Source organism: Cydia pomonella, chromosome 1 (genome assembly GCF_033807575.1).
Source record: "Cydia pomonella isolate Wapato2018A chromosome 1, ilCydPomo1, whole genome shotgun sequence".
Lineage (NCBI taxonomy): Eukaryota > Metazoa > Arthropoda > Insecta > Lepidoptera > Tortricidae > Cydia > Cydia pomonella.
The window spans coordinates 45,749,749-45,770,205 of record NC_084703.1 but is presented as its reverse complement, the minus strand read 5'-3'; the positions used below and the strand labels follow the sequence as shown (position 1 = coordinate 45,770,205).

Below are 20,457 nucleotides of genomic sequence, written 5' to 3'. Positions count from 1 at the left end.
GAGTACAATGAATTCAGTCGATCGAGCAAATACCGCAATCGAAAATTACATGCAAGTTCGGAATTAAATCATTTTATCATTAATTCAAAGATATAGGTTTTTGTGGCAAAAACGAGTGCTTGAGAAAATTAAACATCGACAAATAATAACATCGATAAGTTAGTCATGGATTAACAATTAAAAGATGTATATTCTACTTGCTGTAATTTACAATTCCGACCATAATTTCTTTATTACATATATTAAGTATTTAAAAATGAAAACGTAAACTGTAGAATAGTGTCAAAAAATAGGAAACTACCAATGGGTGTATCAAAGAAGATATCGAACGTGTTGTGTATTTCGCGGTAGCTATATTTCTATACAATGTTAAAAATATCTATCACTAAAAAATATCTATATCTAAGGTAACGTCGATAAGGATATGTCGATATTTATTTTGATTTTGTCAATCACTTTATTTTAACTTCTACTTATGTCTGAATTCATTATTGACAGTTCATATGACTTGCATTCAATTTAACACTCGTGTTTTGTACACATTGACTACGATTTTTATTTTTTTACCTTAAATCCGTTGTGTATTTGCATCTCACATTTTTCTTAATGAGAGAGCGAGACGCAATGCACATTAGTCAAAGAAATTGGCCAGGTGGAATACCATCCTAAGTCACACGAACCCGCCTCCAAAATGCCGTTTCCATACAATCAAAGTTTTGCTCTCATTTGGAAACGACATGGTGTTTAAATTACATGAAAGTTGGCATGGACATTTACGTATACAACACAAGAATAATAAGAACAAAAAATATATATTTTTCATTGCCACACATATTACAGGTTCACTATAAAACAAAATTAAAATTACATAATAAAGAAGAAGAAAAAGAATTATAAGTAAGTAAGTAAGTAAATGTTCTTTATTGTGCACCATACATTTAAAAATAGACAGGAAATGAAAAAACACGTAAAAGTTAGGTAACAACAGGCGGTCTTATCGCTAAGAAGCGATCTCTTCCAGACAACCTAATAGGGTTGTTTCCAATTTTTTGAAATGCTTGTATTACGTTCTATATTAACTAAAAGTTGCCCTAAAATTCAACTTTTATACTAAAAACGGCTTTAAATATGTTAAATTAACAAAATATATTTTGACAGATGCTTTCGCCAATGCCGGATTTATAGGTCTGGAGGCCTCGGGCAATAAAGGAGTGGAGGCCCCCTGGCCCCAAAGTTTTTTCCAAATAAAATGGTAACTTTTCCGAATTCACTATTGTGGGGGCCCCTCTTTTGTGGAGGCCCGGGGCAGTAGCCCCGGTTGCCCTCCCCTAAATCCGGCCCTGGCTTTCGCGCCCAAAACGCTCTTTGAAAATTGTGTGACGTCACAGTTTACGGTTTGACACATAACTAACTACACACGTAGAAGATACAAACTGTCAACTGACATTTGTTGTTTATCGCCTAACTGTCAACAGTGTCAATCCGAGAGTTGTGACGTCATCAGAATCTTCAATGACGTTTCGAGTTTGGTCACGTGACGTGTGGTCTATGGTCATTACAGGTCCCCTAAAAGTAGTTTAACATGTTCTTATAATCCAAAAGAATTTATTGGGATACAATAAAATTCTGCCCTAAGATTTGTAGATGGAAACAACCCTATTTATACATATGATTAACGTAGAAATATTGGGTAAAGGGTTCCAGTCTCAGCGTGTGCTGGGCCGAGATGCCCGGCGCTGGTTTTCAGACCGCTCCCAGACTAGGACGGTCGGTCGGAGGATAGCATAATTACCAATTACAATAAGTTAACTCCCGTGCTCGTAGTTAGGTACACAATTAAAAACATAATAATAACAAATTAAATTACAAAAGAAACACATCATAACGGCTTAGTTAATTATAGCGACAATAAGGATAGTAGTAACAGTAGGTAAGTATATTGCATCAATGGGTACTTTACTTAACATTTATGAAAAATACATAACAAATAATAATAATTTTGGAATCCTAACGCCAGAACTCATGCTTAAGATATATAAGACATATGTTAGACCCATCCTTGAAAAGCATATCAAGTCTGGAGTCCTTATTTCGTCAAAGATGTTGAGATGCTTGAGAAAGTGCAACGTAGTTTCACAAAAATACCGAAACAACTAAAAAACATGTCTTATGAAGAAAGACTTACAGTGCTGAAGCTCACAACATTAAAAGATCGCCGGGAGGCGGAGACCTGATTGAAACGTTTAAGATTCTGACGGGACACTACGATATAGAGCAGTTTCAAGACCTGTACAATCGCAATAGTAACACCCGTCTGCGAGGCCACCAATATAAGTTAATATCTGAACTGTCTAAAAACAACCCCCGCAGACATTTTCTCAGCAACAGAGTGGTCAAAGCATGGAACAAACTACCAGAAGATGTGGTCTCAGCACTGAATGTCAATCAGTTTAATAACAGACTAGACAAATACTTAACCAGCGCAAAGAATACATATTAAGCGAAGATCACTCAGATACAGGCAACTATCAGTTGTTTCAACTGCCTGCCTGATTAATAAATAATAATAATAAATAAAATAATTAGCCATTAAGAATGCTCTCGATTATAAGTATGCCTGCGTGTGTGTGTACACAACACTATGAGTAGGGTCTAGTGTTAGTTGGCTGCGGTTTTCTGTAAGGTGGAGGTACTTCCCCAGTTGGGCTCTGCTCTAGATTTGGAATGACATCCGCTGTGCTGCGCCCTACCACACAAAGCGAGATGACATTCACATTGCCCATACCTCTCTTGTGGACGTAGTTTAAGGACGTACCCGGGTCCTAATTTTACATACGCTTTTCATCTTAACCTCAAAGTGCTATTTAATAAACATTACTTAATCGATTTAGATAAGATCGACCAGAAATTAGGGCGCCCACAAAAGTAATGATAAGCTGAAGTAAACGTTCCGCCCCACCGCCTTAGGTCCGCTTCACACGGCGCGCACCTGAGCGTGGAGCATGGCTCTAAATACTTGGAATTATTGTTCATCTTAGCTAGTTTAACACTATTAAACTAGATTGTTGTAATGTTTATGTCTTACTAGGGTGTCAGTCAAGGTTGAGAGAAACCCCTAGACAACGCTCTTCTTGGGCATAGTCGAATAGTGGCATTATCAGTACTGCTACTTGACAATAGATGTCGCGACGAACGAAAAGTCTAATGCTCAACAATTTTCAACTAATATTATAACCGGATTAACTGGACCTTTCTACTTGTAATATTAGTTGTAAATAATACAATAAAATTTTCTTAAGATTTATTCAAAACGTCAAACTTCTATAAAATTATGACGTATAAATAACGCTTGCACAGCGTGTGGTACAGTCACGTCTGAAAATATCGATACGAAAAATGTGCCAAAAATATGTATACTCTAGCTTAATATATTTTTGGCACTTTTTTCGTATCAATATTTTCCTACGTGACCGTATGAACATCGTTACAGACATACCTTGGTCTAACTCTATACAAATCGTTAACTTTTGTAATGATCAACGAAAAAACGATAGTTTTTACGAACGTTTTTGACCCGTATTTTCTCGTAATGCCATTTTGCGATTGTATTTCAGACATTTATAAGGAATTTGTCTAGACGCGTATACCTAAGAAAAATTAAAGCAAGTCGGCAAATGAATACTTTATACCCAAACAGTTATTTAATACTGTTAAAATACTTAACGCTGTCAAATATTTATGTCTACGTGCATTATATGTAATATTTTGGAGACCGAGCTTTGCTCGGAAAACATATAAAAACTCAAAAATGCGCGTCTTCCCAGAGATAAGACCTAGCTAAATCGATTATTCGCCCCTGTAATCCCCCATGCAAATTTCACCCAAATCGTTAGAGCCGTTTCCGAGAACCCCGAAATATATAAATACACAAGAATTGCTCGTTTAAAGATATAAGATGGAATAGTTATGGAGCGTCGTGTACGCGTATTAACCTGGGCGGCTACCGGGAAAATCGAAATTCGTCAATTGCGGGCATTTTTCTCTGTCACTCTAATTACGTGTTAGTGAGAGTAAAAGAGAAAGATCCCCGCAAATTGCGAATTTCGGTTTTCGCGGTAGGCCCCCAGGTTTGGTATGATACACTAAAATCACTATGATGCACGCATTCTTTTAAATATCTCAATATTTTTATAAATATCTTCCGCACAAGACGTTTATATTTCGTAATTTCAAAATGGCCTCGCCAAAAGCTAACAGTTAAAGGGTACAGTACATACAGGGCTTATCTGTCCCGTGACCGTTTTTTTCCAGCATAATAATTAATCATCTTATCATACCTTAGTAAAACAATCACCATTTTTGGCCCCAGTATTATTTGATCTCCAAATCTATAGTAATTCTTCACGATCAGAGCTCACGGTATTTTGGTAATGTTGTGAATATGCCTAGATAAGAATTTGCTCTACCTACTAAGTTTGCGTTATCAGTGTACTTTAGAAAAGCCCGTGACATACTAACGCATGATTTACATAATATTTTAAAACAGTTCAACTATACTTCGTTTTATTTAGCTTAAATGGGCCCACTGATTAATAAGCGCTGGTGGCCTAGCGGTAAGAGCGTGCGACTTGCAATCCGGAGGTCGCGGGTTCAAACCCCGGCTCGTACCAATGAGTTTTTCGGAACTTATGTACGAAATATCATTTGATATTTACCAGTCGCTTTTCGGTGAAGGAAAACATCGTGAGGAAACCGGACTAATCCCAACAAGGCCTAGTTTATCCTCTGGGTTGGAAGGTCTGATGGCAGTCGCTTTCGTAAAAACTAGTGCCTACGCCAAATCTTGGGATTAGTTGTCAAGCGGACCCCAGGCTCCCATGAGCCGTGGCAAATGCCGGGACAACGCGAGGAAGAAGGAGGAGAAGAAATGGGCCCACTGATTACCAGTTCGCCGGACGATATCGGCCTGTCAGTTATTCGCAAAAGCTGATAGTCGCGAATATTTGACGGGCCGATATCGTCCGGCGAACTGGTAATCAGTGTCCCCTTTAGAAATAATATTAAACAAAAAATAAATAAAAAGCCTGCGACTTATTTTTAAGTTTTTTTTAATGAAAAGACATCAATATTAGACATACAAGAGTGCAAAGTAGGTAATTCGTGGGAAAATTTTGAATTTACCCTCGTTTCTATTGTCTGGTAGAATTGACTTTTAAATGATGATTTTGAATGATTAATATTGAATTACTTAGTGAAAAGTTTTGCTTCAGTCGGTAGCAAAAATTGTTTAAAGGATGACTCACGCTAGAACGGCCTGGGGCCGGGCCGAGGCTTCCGACACTTTGTTTCTATAGAAAGTATAACCGGTCCCCGGCGAAACGTGACGTACGCGTTAAGTCTCATTTTGTATGAGATTTAGAAACAGCGCGCCAAGTGGGACGTTTTGGAAACTCAAAATCCCATACAATATGAAACTTAACGCAAACGCGTACGTCCCGTTCGGCTATCGAATAAATTTACACTAGGGGTTCTAAACGCACCACTATCATACGTCAACCTCCACGCATTTATTACGTTATTTTTTTCAGTCGCATCTCGCCCGTCGGCCATAATGCACGTGCAGGCGGTGCTCGCGCTGGCCCTGTATGTGGTCGCCAACGTTCAACGGACGAGCGCCCAGGCGCCAGAAAAACGTGAGTCTTATGCTTTCATACTCACAGGTCAATTCGAACGTACACTGCCATCAGAACTATATCTGAGTGATGTCACTTAGCTATCGTGCGTCTCGCTCGTGCCAATACTTTTACGGGCAAGTACGTGCGAAATGCACGATAACTGAACGACATCATTTAGAGGTCCTGATGTTAGTGTATGCGCGTTTGAATTGTAAGAAACCTGTGTACCTACGTCGCTAAGACATATACTTGCCGCAAAACTAAGTGGCGTGTCATAATGCCATCTCTTTCACTCTTGGTTGGTCTTAACAAGGGTAAAGAAGATAGCATTCTTATCTTAGTCGCCAGTTAGTTTTGCGGCAAGTATAGTAAGGAAAAGAGTTTGAATCCTTCTGCTTTACCGACCATATGAAAGTGCAGTATGTGTACAAACGCAGGAGTGAAAAGTGGCTATATAGCTTTTTCATCACACTTGCTCGTAAACGGTGTTATTGTATGCCAGCATACCTTTTTTTTTACAATGGGCATAATGAAATAAATGCATGGGCAATTTTTATATCATCTTCTCAATTTCTTTCTACGCAACGAGGTATACTTTTAAAATAGATACTTTTAATTTTTTTTGTGTATGTTTTATATTTTTATATATAAATTAATTAATTTAATACCCGTTTAAAATATTTATACACAATTTTCAATCGTGGCTGAATCCATCCGGCTATGGATCTGTGCCACATGTCTCACCTGTCAACAATGACAAATATGGCCGACGAATGTTTGAAATGTCACCGTATAAGAATTATTTTGCTTAAAATTTAGTTTTTTTCCTCACAAAGATGATGAGATTAAACAATGTGTGCACGGGTGGCACAAGAATTATGAACTCGTGTTAATTAAGCCCTCGCCTCCGACTTCGGGCTTAATTAACACTTGTTCACAAATTCTTGTGCCCTTAATACACAATGTACTATAAGACGGTCTTTTCCACATTTAGCGTCAATTGATATTCAGTATCTCTACGGAAGGTGGAGATAAGGAACGAAATCTCCATGTAACAAAAAGTGTCATCAAAAAACTTTAAATAGGTGGCGCTACAATACCTAGAGTACTTGAACAAAAAAATCAAATCATAGACAGCACAATTCACTCCGTCAATAACGCTACGTTCTTAGCTACTCTAGCGCTACTCTGGAGAGATTTGGAACTATTATTAATAGCTGACAGCTGAACACTTTTGCAAGAGTTCTACCATTAAGAGATGCCACTCCTCTTAATTCCACACTCCATACAGTATCTCGTCGTCTTTATGCCACATCTAGCCAAGCGATCTATAGATTTACCACACCAATAATCGATGTAATTTGCACGTCTCAAAAACCGTTAACAAATTAGCAACAGTCGTTCGATTTTCAATTTGTTCTCGATTATTGTACAGTCAGCATCAATAGCGTATGAAACAATGCGCCAGAATTATCGGCCATCCTGGAATACTTGTACAAATAGAGATATAAGTTCGTGTCATCCATGATGACGCGCAGATTTGTCAAATCTAACCTTTAACGATATGACAATACGAGTCAAGGCGAGCGTCAACGTGAATGACACGGTCTTTACATGGGTCTTTATGACAGCCTATTTTTATATGGAGTAGCTGTCATGTCAAATTATGGAAGGTAGAGGCAAGGAACAGAAACTCCTAAGGCAGAATTGTTGCGAATGTGTCCAGCTGTCAGCTATAAATAATAGTTCCAAATCTCTCCAGAGTAGCGCTAGAGTAGCTAAGAACCTAGGCGTTATTGACGGAGTGAACCGCGCTGTCTATGATTAAATTTTTTACTCAAGTATTGTAGGTATTGTAGCGCCACCTATTTATGGTTTTTTGTCGGACACTTTTTGGTGAGATTTTGTTCCTTGCCTCTACTTTCCATTGCTTGTAGACATTTTTTGGAAGTATGACACATTAATTTATTTAGAAATGTACCATTTGAGTAATAATTAAGTTTTTGGCAAAATAATCATTTTTGTTACAAGCTTTTATCGCTAACTGTACTTTTCTTACCACAGGCAACTAATAATCATCGAAACAATTCTAAAAACCCAAAACACACAGGTTGCACTGTTTTATCACAGTTCCTATGGCCACCTCCTGTCTCCATCATCAGATCAGCTCGATGGTACCATAATATTGCATTGTCCCCCGACTTACATATGTAAGCAAATTTTCAACTCAATCGGAAATCAATTATAACCGCACTGGTTTGAGATTTGACCCACACTAACAAACTTACATACTAACAGAGCAAGGGAAATAAAAGCTTGTAAATTACGATAAAAGTGCAGAATAGATACATTAAAACACGACTGAAGAGAGTGTTTTAAATCGACACGAGTTGCGAATTACCTATTCGCGCGTCTATCGTTCGACATATGCACGGAAAGTGCTCATTACCGCACATGTGCGAGAAAGTAGCACCATATGTACTGTAAAATCATATTCCTTCAACTATTCTTTAAATTAAGCCCAACCAAAAGAGATTTGAAGTACTTAAGAGGCCGTCAATACCTAAAGCGCGCACACTGTCTATTTGTATCGGAGTAAATGAGATAGCACTGTCGCTTGTTACTGGGCCTGGGCAAGGGAATAATAAGAAATATATTTAAATAAAAAAAAGTGGATTATTAGTGTAATATTTTACTCAATAGCGGTTTAGATATAAATGTTTTGAAAATGTGATTTTAATTGCAGACCCATAAGTCAAAACAATAAAGACATAGAACCGTTTAATTGTGATTTTAAGACCAATCTTTGCAATTATTTTCTATCGAGCCGATTTCGTCCAATCATGTATCGAGTACAACCACGGTCTTTGAAATATAATTAATATGAACATATATTTTTCTTACTTGACTAAAACAAATAGTCTTTCTTAAAAAACTGTTTAAGTAACATCAATTTCAAGGACATTGGGTGTTGACAGCATCTTAAGAGGGAAGACTAGCTTTGCGATCCTAACTGAACGTACATTTTTGATGAAATTTCCATTTCCCTAAATCTTAACGAATTACTTTGACTTAGATGTCGATCGCTTCAGCATAATATATTGTAGGTTTATAGGTTCCACTTAAAAAAATCATAAAATATACGTTTTTATAAAATAGACGTAGGTATAAAATGTGATTATATATATTGTTTTCTCTCACATTCCGTAGTTATACACACGCACATATTCATACATACATACTCACATACATACACAAATACCCTCACATAAACACTTTCACTTACATACAACTTACTGAGACCTTTTTAACTGTTTTTGTGCTTAGTTTGATAGTTAGTCATATAATAAAAAAATCTTATTTAATTTAGTTTTAACAATAATGTATTCTGTTAAAATGAGAACCGCACCATTTCGATACTTCTCTGAGATTCCCACGTGACAGGCTGAGCCTAGTGTGGGGATCAATGTACTGCTGCTCTTCTAATGCCAAATTCTTGAAATAAATATATTACTCTTATTCTTATTAAAACAGCGAATTAAGCCGAGTGTACCGGAAAAGATGGATTTGCCGCCATTTTGCCGAAACACATTACTGCGCTTTCTCCGGTTGGTTGTGGCTTTTGCGGTTCTAATTTCGTGTTCTAAAAAAAGCAAAAGTTAGGACACTGGCGATTTTTGAATTTCGTGCGTTCGAATTCGTCACTCGAAAATCTGTGGAAAACGGCGACATGCTATTTTTCAAATACGACCGATAGAAATTAGGAAGAAATTAGGAATCTAGTCTAGTCTATTCTATTAATAGAATTTAAATGCCTAGTAGTGGAGATAGTATTAAAGAAAGAACACCATCGAGCGAAATAAATAAATCGCCCACCGCAAGGGCTTTTTCTTTTTAACTTCGGTTATAAACACACGAAGAAGTTCTTGTGGCAAAATAAAGTGACTGACAAAATTAAATTTCGACGTAAATATCTGTTATCGATGTTACCTTAGTTTATATCGATGTTACATTATAGATATTTTTAACATTGTATAAAAAGATAGCTACCGCGAAATACACAACACGTTAGATATTTTCTTTGATATACCCACTATACCCATTGGTAGTTTTCAAATTTTTTGACATTGTATTCTACTTTTTACGTTTTTAATTACTTATATAATTATATGTTATTAAGAAATAGTGGTCCGATTTGTAAGTGATTTGAATTCTTGAAATTTCTTGCGAATTTACATTAATCTATGACTGACTTACTTATCGATAAAATATTTGCCGATGTTTCATTTTCTCAAGCACATTTTGACACAAAAACTTCTACGTCTGGTTATAAAGAAATAAATGATACTTTTTTTATAAACATAATTGTCTTTAAAGTTTTAAGTAAGTTCAAACTGTAGAAATCACAACCCATTCTTTCGCTATAGTTGCGTAATTGTTACCAATATGATCAAACCGATTTTCACTAATATCGGTTATTTTTTGAGCCGCAACCTAAAGTGGCCCACTGATCACCAGTTAGCCGGACGATATCGGCCTGCCAGTTATTCGCAAAAGCTGACAATCGCGAATAACTGACAGGCCGATATCGTCCGGCGAACTGGTAATCAGTGGGCCACGTAAAGGTTATACGGCTGAAATTGTTATGTTTGAATACGTGGGTCATGCTGAACAACTTTCACTATGAGACCAACCCCGAAATCGCTAGAGTTTACGGACTGCCCGCGTAGCCAACGTGCCTATCGTTCACGCACCGTGGCGAACGAAACGCAACTGTCACAGTCGCACTAATTTCGAAGAGTGATAGAGAGAGATGACTACGACACGCTACGGAGCAATTGTAACGTTGGCTACGCGGCGCGGCCTGTACAGTAGCCATCAGATATATCGGAGCGGCCAATGCGCTCACAAATATCTGAACACGCGTTTACTGTCAAGGCGTTAAAGTGCTTGTTCAGATATTTGTGACGACATGGGCCGCTCCGATATATTTGATGGCGACTGTACATGCTAGCTTTGTGATATAAATATGTAGTAATTTAGACCTTATTTTATAGTGTCTTTGTTCACGCTTTTGACTTACTATCCGAGGTTTTTTTTATTATACGTCGGTGGCAAACAAGCATACGGCCCGCCTGATGGTAAGCAGTCGTCAAAGAAGTTACATGCTCGTTGCCGACCCCAAACCTATTACTGAGACTTCGCTGTCCGTCCGTCCGTCCGTCCGTCTGTCACCAGGCTGTATCTCATGAACCGTGATAGCTAGATAGTTGAAATTTTCATAGATGATGTATTTCTGTTGCCGCTATAACAACAAATACTAAAAACATTATAAAATAAATATTTAAGGGGGGCTCCCATACAACAAACATATTTTTTTTGCCGTTTTTATAAATAATGGTACGGAACCCTTTGTGCGCGAGTCCGACTCACACTTGGCCGGTTTTTACGTCTTTGCAGTAGAGTACCTTACCTACACGAACTGACAATTACAGGCTTGACAATGGTACTAAACTTAGCGAAGTTATTACATTATAAACTATAAGTCAAATAAAATAAAGTTATCATTAAGAAAAACATTACTTGTTGTTCTGAAAATTTTGTTTAACTCTGGTGCCTTAACGGCCACCCCACACTAGCGTCTCACGAGCGTCGGCGTCTAGTCGGCGCTATGGAAAATGGCGTCGCTGCGCAGTTGCGCCAACGTTGCGTCGAGCAGCAGACGCTAGAGTGGGGTGGCTCTAAAACCTTCGCAACGCAACGTAGTTAAATTTTAATATCTTTTGCTTGCTCGGGGTATAAATATTAGCACGTGTTAAACAAGAACTTTGCGCCTTGTATAACAAATACTCTGGCAAACCAGATTTGCCAGTAGAAAAAGACGGCAAATTTATAACATAACAACAAATAACAATCACTGACACAAAACTGCCATATACCACATCTTGGCCGTTACCGGGTCAGATCACACGGTTACTCTATATCCATCTCCATCGCTCTTTCAAAAATGACAGAGACAGATATGCATGAACTTCTAATATCAAAGCGGGCAGCTCGCTTCCACTCAATAAGCAATGAAAACAACAAAGCGATTAAAAAAGTCCATGCGTCTTCGAATTTCAAACTGAACGTTCCATTTCAGAAAAACGTAACTCCATTCTAGCGACAAACAAAAGTACACTCAAATTAATAGAGCATACAGTCCATTTCAGCTTAACTAATTATCAATAGATCTTAAAAAAAGGCTCTAATGCGAATTAACGCATGGACGTTGCAAATTGAACTGTATTGTGTTAGAATTAAGGTGCATTTTTATTTACAGTATTGTAGCTGCTCTAGTTTCGGATCGAGCGAATAGAATCGATTAGGGTGATCACTGATCTCAATACCGGTAATTTGATATCGGTTTCGGTTTAATTGCAAATATGGTTCAGTGCGAATCACTTTATTAAAAAGTATGTTATTGTTAATTCGTTTTGCAGCATATTGCAATAATAATAAAGCATATTGGTCGTAATTATAATTCTTCTATTCAAATGTCTAAATTTTCTTTACGTTACTTCCACACTAAGTATTAAACTTTTTCCTTTTTTGGGTGTAGAGTAGCGCTTCCATAATAATAGACTTGTGAAAAATGCCCCGGAAAACTAATTTTACATTGATCACGTGTACTTCGTATATCTTCGAGCTACTTATCATATCTTAGCGTCATTTATAAGTAAATATGCTCCAAATAAAGCAATCTATTAATACCTGCAAGTCAACAAACGTTAGGCCAAAACGGTTAATTAAGTGCCGCCAACATACACTTTTGAAAATTGTCTACGTCCTTGTCATTCTAATCTAATCAACAGCAATAGAGACAAAACAGACATAGACTATTCGATTCTCGAATTAACCGTAGCCTGGTCAACAATTAAAGTCCGTAACTGTAAACAGACTCAAAAAGCAAACAAATTGGTATCAGCCGAAACCGAAAACGTAGCTTCGGCTACATCGCCCAACACTTTTTATTGGGGTCAAAAGATGATCGAACAATGACCTTTAATTAGAAAAAACACTGTAACTAAATGTACACCTTATCATTCTACAAATAAAGCTTAAAATCCAATTGTGATTCAAACTTTGATTATGCCCTATTCAAACAAAAGATCGTAATTTAGTAATAATTTAGTATTACTTAGGTCTTTTTGGTTTTAGGGAGGATACAATAGGACCGTGGGATCTTGACCAGTAAAAAAAGATGGATTATGAGTCTGTTGCATCATTTGTTTTTTATACAGAGAATAGTAAAAGTAATTGGGCATTTTTAATTTTCCTGCATACGCTGGTGGTCCTGGCTTCAACGTTGCGTCGAGCAGCACCCATAGAGATAAGTTGACAGTTGCGCCAACGTTGCGTCGAGCAGCAGCCATAGAGATAAGTTGACAGTTGCACCAACGTTGCGTCGAGCAGCACCCATAGACATAAGTTGACAGTTGCACCAACGTTGCGTCGAGCAGCACCCATAGAGATAAGTTGGCAGTTGCACCAACGTTGCGTCGAGCAGCACCCATAGAGATAAGTTGGCAGTTGCGCCAACGTTGCGTCGAGCAGCACCCATAGAGATAAGTTGGCAGTTGCGCCAACGTTGCGTCGAGCAGCAGCCATAGAGATAAGTTTCATAAGTTGGCAGTTGTGCCAACGTTGCGTCGAGCAGCACCCATAGAGATAAGTTGGCAGTTGCGCCAACGTTGCGTCGAGCAGCACCCATAGAGATAAGTTGGCAGTTGCGCCAACGTTGCGTCGAGCAGCAGCCATAGAGATAAGTTGACAGTTGCGCCAACGTTGCGTAGAGCAGCAGGCATAGAGTTGCCTAGACGCCGACGCTCGAGAGACGCTTTTGTGGGGCCCTATAACTTCCATGTAATTTTTTACGTTAGGCGTTAAAAATGTAAATAAAGGGGCCCACTTATTACCAGTTCGCCGGACGATATCGGCCTATGATTTTAGCGATTGTAAGTTTTTGCGAAGACTGATAGGCCGATATCGTCCAGCGAACTGGTAATCAGCGGGCCCCTTTAGTGGCTTTTAGGGTTCCGTACCCAAAGGGTAAAACGGGACCCTATTAAGTAATAGTAACGGAGTCTTAGTAGACTCCGTTATCCGACCGTCTGTCCGTCTGTCTGATGAACCATGAGTAGTTATACAGTTTAAATTTCACAGATGATGTATTTTTGTGGCCGCTATAACAACAAATACAAAAAAAAATGGTATCAAATTAATTTTTCACAAGCAGAAACGTTATTAAGCTTAGAATAAATTTAAAAGTGAAAAAATTACTGTCTTGGGTGAGACTTGAAGTCCAGAGGCCGTGAGTTCAAGTCTCACCCAAGACAGTATTTTTTCCACTTTTTTGACCAAATTTTGACGACCAGTTTGGCCTAGTGGGTAGTGACCCTGCCTACGAAGCCGATGGTTCCGGGTTCAAATCCTGGTAAGGGCATTTATTCGTGTGATGAGCATGGATATTTGTTCCTGAGTCATGGGTGTTTTCTATGTATTTAAGTATTTATAAATATTTATATATTATATATATCGTTGTCTAAGTACCCTCAACACAAGCCTTATAGAGCTTACTGTGGGACTTAGTCAATTTGTGTAATAATGTCCTATAATATTTATTTATTTATTTATTAAATTTATTCTAACTATGGTATCCTCGGCGTCCGGTTTTTGAGTAAAATACATAAAAACCTTAAACTTATCAGCATGGCAACAAATTGATGTAATCTCACGCTACAAGATGAAGTGTTTTCATCACAACCTTCACTTTTTATCTTTATTAGTTTAGTACACTAATTAATATACTAGTTTACATTGTGTTACAAGTGTCATAAAATATGTAAACATAGTAGTATGACGAATATTTGCAAGGAATTTTTTTAAAGAGGTACCAGCTGATGCAGCTGGAGCGTGCATGAACTATAGGAGGCAGCACAGGAGCCGTCAGATTTTTGGCGCGAGGCATAAATGTGATGTTTTTTGTTCCGATGTAGCCCACAAGATGGCAGAACCTACTATGCACAAGAAAACACTTGACGTGTAAATGTGCCTGTTTATGGTTCCGATTCAGACCACAAGATGGCAGACCCTCCAACGCGCATGGTCCCTATACCCTTGGGCTTTGCTGAAACTGTTCTTATACATCATTTTGTATAATTTACCATCATAATTTTTTGATGATTTTTTGATAAACGGTCCCTTCTCGTTCGTATTACCGGGGACGCACGCTTGCGACGTCATAATTAAAAGGCAAGATGTGAAGACGTGCTAATGGAAACCAATACTTGTTATTCAGATATAACGTAAGAAAAGGTGTACAATTTCAATGACTAAATATATAAATTTTAAATTTTTGCTCTAAAATCGTTACCGGGCTCTTAACTAAATGGTAAATATCTCCGTCGCGCTCACGGAGGCAGCTCCGAAAATTAGTGCGATAAGGACAACTGCAGCTTCTGCGAAAAACCTCCGTAAAAATCTCAGAAATCGAGGTTTCGTTCTCGACATTTCTCTTCTGCAAAACTTAACCAATCCTAATAATATTTTGTCGTAATAATAATAAGTCGTCTGTTTACGGCGTATTTTTTTGGCCTTTTTTAGCGATTTTTGATATGACCTAGTTCTTATAAAAAGCAGAATATCAAAGAGAAGACGCTATAGTTTGTGCTAACAAAAGTTAGATATTTTTAAAAACTATTAATATTTAATTTCTAATTAATTATAAAAAAAATATTTTTGCTTCCATTTTTTTTAATTAATTAACTCTTTTAAATTCGAGATTTTTGTGCATAAAAATTTATCACAAAGCATACATATTTTTATTTAGTTTCACAAATGTTTGCGTTTGTGTGTAAAAGCCGAAGAAGAATATTTTGAAGACAATACGTTTATATCCGTTTCGATTTTTATGAACTTTTTAAAATACGTGTTAGTAAGAAAAATATTTATGAATATTTTTTTTAACGGATTCTTGGGCAATCATGTAAACGTCATAGTGCCTACTACTACAGAACTAGTAATAATGTATTCCGTGACCTTAATATTATGAGCAATAAGGTCGTGTATACATATTTTTGGCACTTTGTCCGTATCGATATTGATTTCCACCGCCTTACCTAATATTCAAAGAGCTGACCACATGTCCTACAGCTCAATAAGAAAACATGATTTGATTTTTGATTTGAAAAAGGGTGAATCAACTTTTTCTTATCTCTCGTTGCTTTGGTTATGTTCCCCTGGGTCACGCTTAAACCCCGGGTTTTATAGTATTTACATTAACAAAACATGTTTTTTTTTTCGTAGTCACCCTTTCCATAATCCTCTACTAAGTATATGATTGAACGTGGAACAACAGTTCTTCTGGTCTTAGAAACTATGACATTATTGTCTCCTGGCTGACGGGACAGAATAACATCAAGATACAGTTGATCGACCCAAAACTTCACTCCAGTTTTCAAATCTTGTGAAATGTGTATAATTGTCAACCAACAATCTTATCAACTGATAATGTTATCAGTAATATATGACTGTTTGCAAACTAAACACAAAGCACAAAGAACAATACGACAAATACAAGTTGAACAATAGTACATAACTATAGAGGCCGGGAAACGAAGTGTTGCAGGCCAAGTAGGTGTAGGGATACGCGGCCGGCAACCCCGTTTCTCGCCGAGATTTGTATAGTGCTTTTAAAACTGTAGTCGATTTGTTTTATTCGTAGGTTTACAGCTAAAAATAAATCACGAATCTACTTCTATTTATTGGTTGGATTCCAAGACGTTGTGTCACAATTTGACCTGTAAAGACAAAAGAAGGTTGCTTTACAGGTCTAGGTGTGTAAGACTGTATGAAATTCCTTTACATATCACCTTCACTCATCGCACCGGATACGTAGAATTTCTGGACCTAGTTTGAAGTAAAACATGTCAACATTTCATAGCAAGTTTGAGAAAAGGTTATTTCCATTCACATCCCAATTTTAAAGTTCTGTTACTAATACCCACCTTGTCCATCCTCCTAAAGCACACCATCCAAAAAAAATTGCCTGTTGAATAGGGACTTTCCTAGTAGTCAAATCACTTATTTTTAGAATTGCCATAACGATATTCCAATATGAAATGTATAAGAAAACTGCACAAGTGACGTCACAGTCAAGTCACCTACTTTTTATAGTTTTATCCGATTTATTATAAAAATTGTGTCTAAAAATTACCACTACATATGTTTTTCTAATAATTATTTGCTGTTTTATTTCGTACAAGGTGTGCAATAATTTATTTTATATACAAAGAATATCCCTATTTGAAATTAATAGTGAAGGAAATATTATTGAATTTCATTTGTATTAACGAACACAACAAAAGATATACAATTCTGTTCCAATTGAAAATGGTTTAAATTACATTGAAGTGATTAATACTATAGTATAGTAGTAATCACTTTTTTTTACTTCAATGTAATTGTAAGTGTAATTTTATTGTAATTGTAAGGTAGGACCGTGGAACTTTACGAGGATATAATTTGACATTAATAAAATTCTACAGTCGATAGTGACCCTGCCTACGAAGAGGTCCCGAATTCGAATCATGATTAGGGCAAAAAATTGTGTGTTTATTACACATTTTTGTTCCTGAATAATGATTTTTTCTATATATTTAAGTATATTATACATTATACATATAGTCGTCTAGTACTCACAACTCAAGCTTTATTGAGCTTACTGTGGGACTGTAGGTGGATCTGTGTATAATTGTCTTATAATATGTATTTATTATTTAATGCAGTCTATGGCACAACTTCTCTCAAGTTTGTCTTAAGTTATCGACTATTTTTATACATATTTTTCGTTTAGTTATATCAACAAATACTCATTGGTGGCCAGGATTTGAATTATGCACCCGCAACCTACGGATGGAAAGTCGGACAACATACTCGTATCCACATGGCCACCACCGCTTATATTAAATTTTAAGTTGTATGTGACGTCCCCAACACGAAATTAGCCAACGTGGGGACTATAGGTATATAGCCCAAGCCCTGTCGTGAATAAAAAGAGGCCTGTGCCTAGCAGTGGGACGTATATATAATGAATTATTATTATTAATTATTATATCAACAACTAATATATTTTCAGGCCGGACCGGCAACGTGTGCTCCACGGACCCCGAGTGCCCGGACAATGCGTTCTGCAAAGCGGGCAGCTATTGTGTGTGTAAAGACGGGTTCATCTACGCCGCCACTGAGAACGCAGAGAAGGCGTGTTTGAAGGGTAAGATATATCTGTGTCGGCGTGTTCATAAAATCAGGAAAATCATGAAATTCCTGGGCATATCATGAAACATGAAAATAATTGCCTCGTTCCCTGCGTCGACGGGCTACTTTTTCTGGACAGTTTGCCCTTCGGGCATATGAATCAACGTAACGAACCTATCCATAGGTTTAATATGGCTATCACAGTCAAGACATTCATTATACAGGAAGTTTACGATTGCCCGCCAACATCTATAACCACTTTTTGTACCTGAGTGAATCAGCTATATTTTGTTTTTATACTGTCCTTGTCCCGTCAGGCAGGTGACAATTAACACCGTTTGTTATAAGATCTCTTGTACCACGTTATGGGGCATTTTCAGAATAAAGTTTACCCTGTATTTTATTTAAACCTACCAAAGTTGGTTTATTTCTACTCATAATCACGAGCACTATCGATGTAAGCAATAAAAAAAAGTATCCCACTTTTAATTGTCAGTTTTGAAACGCAGCTAACCATACATGTTGTATAGACTGTTACAAAACTGACTAATAATTTTGTATGAAAAATTAAGGATAATTAATGCAAAACTTTTGCAGAAAACCCCAATATCATGTTTACCGTGTTTTATAGATGGCCCGTGGAAACGGCTTATAACTACCACAAAAATGCATGTTTGGTTAATTTAAATACCATAAAATAAGGATTTAAAGAGTGACCCAGGCGACCCTAGCCAGGGCAACGAGTGACAAGAAAAAGTTGATTCATCCACCTACATTTAAGTAGAATAAATTTCCGTTATATTTCATTTTTATAACACATTTACTTACATGTATTTATTGCCGACTGTACTTGACGCTTCCGAAAATTGGACTTGTCAAAAGACGCTAAGAAGTTGCACAAAGTTTCCAAAAAGTTTGAAATGTTCTAGGAAATTTCAAAAACAAAGGAAAACTGTATTATGCAAATGGAAAATTCCTAATCCCACACAATACTTTAATTATTTACCGCAATTTTTCCATGAAGAGTTTTAGCAACATTTTGAAACTCTCCGACGGCTCACCTGTGTTCATCCAAAACGTCCCGCTTGGCGCGCTGTTTCTAAATCCCATACAAAATGAAACTTATCGCAAACGCGTACGTCACGTCACGCTATCGAATAAATTTACACTAGGGGTTCTGTATTGTGTGTATATATACTTGGGAAGACGACATAAGAAAGATAGCTGACCGAACATGGAAATGAACTGCTAAAGACAGGAGAAAATGAAAAGCTATAGAGGCCTCTGCCCAAGGACAAGTTGCCGATTCCCTTAGTTAAGAAATATAGATATACGAAATATTTGAAAAATATAAGGAGTAGTCTGTCAAGCCATTTCCGTCAGTAAAAAAAAAATTAAAAATGTAGGCGCGAAGGGTTATTGTCCATAGATAATGTAAAGTTCGCGCCTTTTTCTACTTAGGTATATTATTTCTAATACTCCAATGCGCTAACATCCAGGGAAATACTAAGCAAATGATCGGCGAGGGCTGCGGCCAACCAGAGAGCGCGACGCTAGCGCCAAAGTTGTACACATACGCCACCTCTTCTGGAAGCGTCATCGGAGTATCGCTCTCTTCCATTCTAACCACGAAACCTACGCGCGTGACCTAAACTATTAAAGATAAAGCCTGACCAGTAATATATGATCACGCGCCATATTGCGGAATTTCGTTGGAACTAAATTTTTCATACTAAACTGAACTGTCCTCGTATACATGAAAATAACACCGCCCTCTAAACAATAATCATATATTTCTGGTCGGGCTTTACTTATCTATGCTCTTGTAAAGAAAGACCGTAAGTGATACTTAACTTTTAATCACCTGAAGGTGGATTGTAATTTCCTGGACTTAAAAGTACGTAAATCTGGTCTACTGCATAAGGCATATCACACAGTCGAACAGTATATTAATAATAAAGATGCATGACCAGCATTAAGGGCTTATTCTATTTTTGATTTGTCCACAGTTGCATCATTTGGCGACCACTGCCAACAGCACATTCAATGCCACACCAGCTTAGGCGTCCACTCGGAGTGTCTACTGAACACGTGCTCCTGCAAGCCGGGCACCCAGTTCGTCAACAACAGGTGCTATAAGATAGCACGTGAGTATCTGCACTTCATACATTCTCTACCAGTTCGGCTTGCACATCCTATGCCACACCATCTTAGGCGTCCACTCGGAGTGTCTACTGAATACGTGCTCCTGCAAGCCGGGCACCCAGTTCGTCAACAACAGGTGCTATAAGATAGCACGTAAGTATCTGAACTTAATATAGAAGTTCGGCTTGCACTAGCAGCACATTCAATGCCACATCTTCTTAGGCGTCTACTCCATGTCTACAGTACCCCTAGTGTAAATATTTTCGACAGCGAAACGTGACGTACGCGTTTGCGTTAAGTGTCATTTTGTATGAGATTTTTGACTTTCCAAAACGTCCCG

General features: G+C 37.5%; 1 protein-coding gene across 2 annotated transcripts in view; it reads left to right on the top strand.

The window, feature by feature from the left end:
* LOC133524952 (prion-like-(Q/N-rich) domain-bearing protein 25) overlaps nt 1-20,457 on the top strand; it is a 48,619-nt gene that overhangs the window by 23,797 nt on the left and 4,365 nt on the right. For both annotated transcript variants that reach the window (XM_061861118.1, XM_061861126.1), the window contains exons 2-4: nt 5,589-5,693; nt 17,854-17,988; nt 19,982-20,119. In XM_061861118.1, coding sequence (XP_061717102.1) covers nt 5,589-5,693; nt 17,854-17,988; nt 19,982-20,119 — 378 coding nt within the window. The remainder of the gene's footprint in view (nt 1-5,588; nt 5,694-17,853; nt 17,989-19,981; nt 20,120-20,457) is intronic.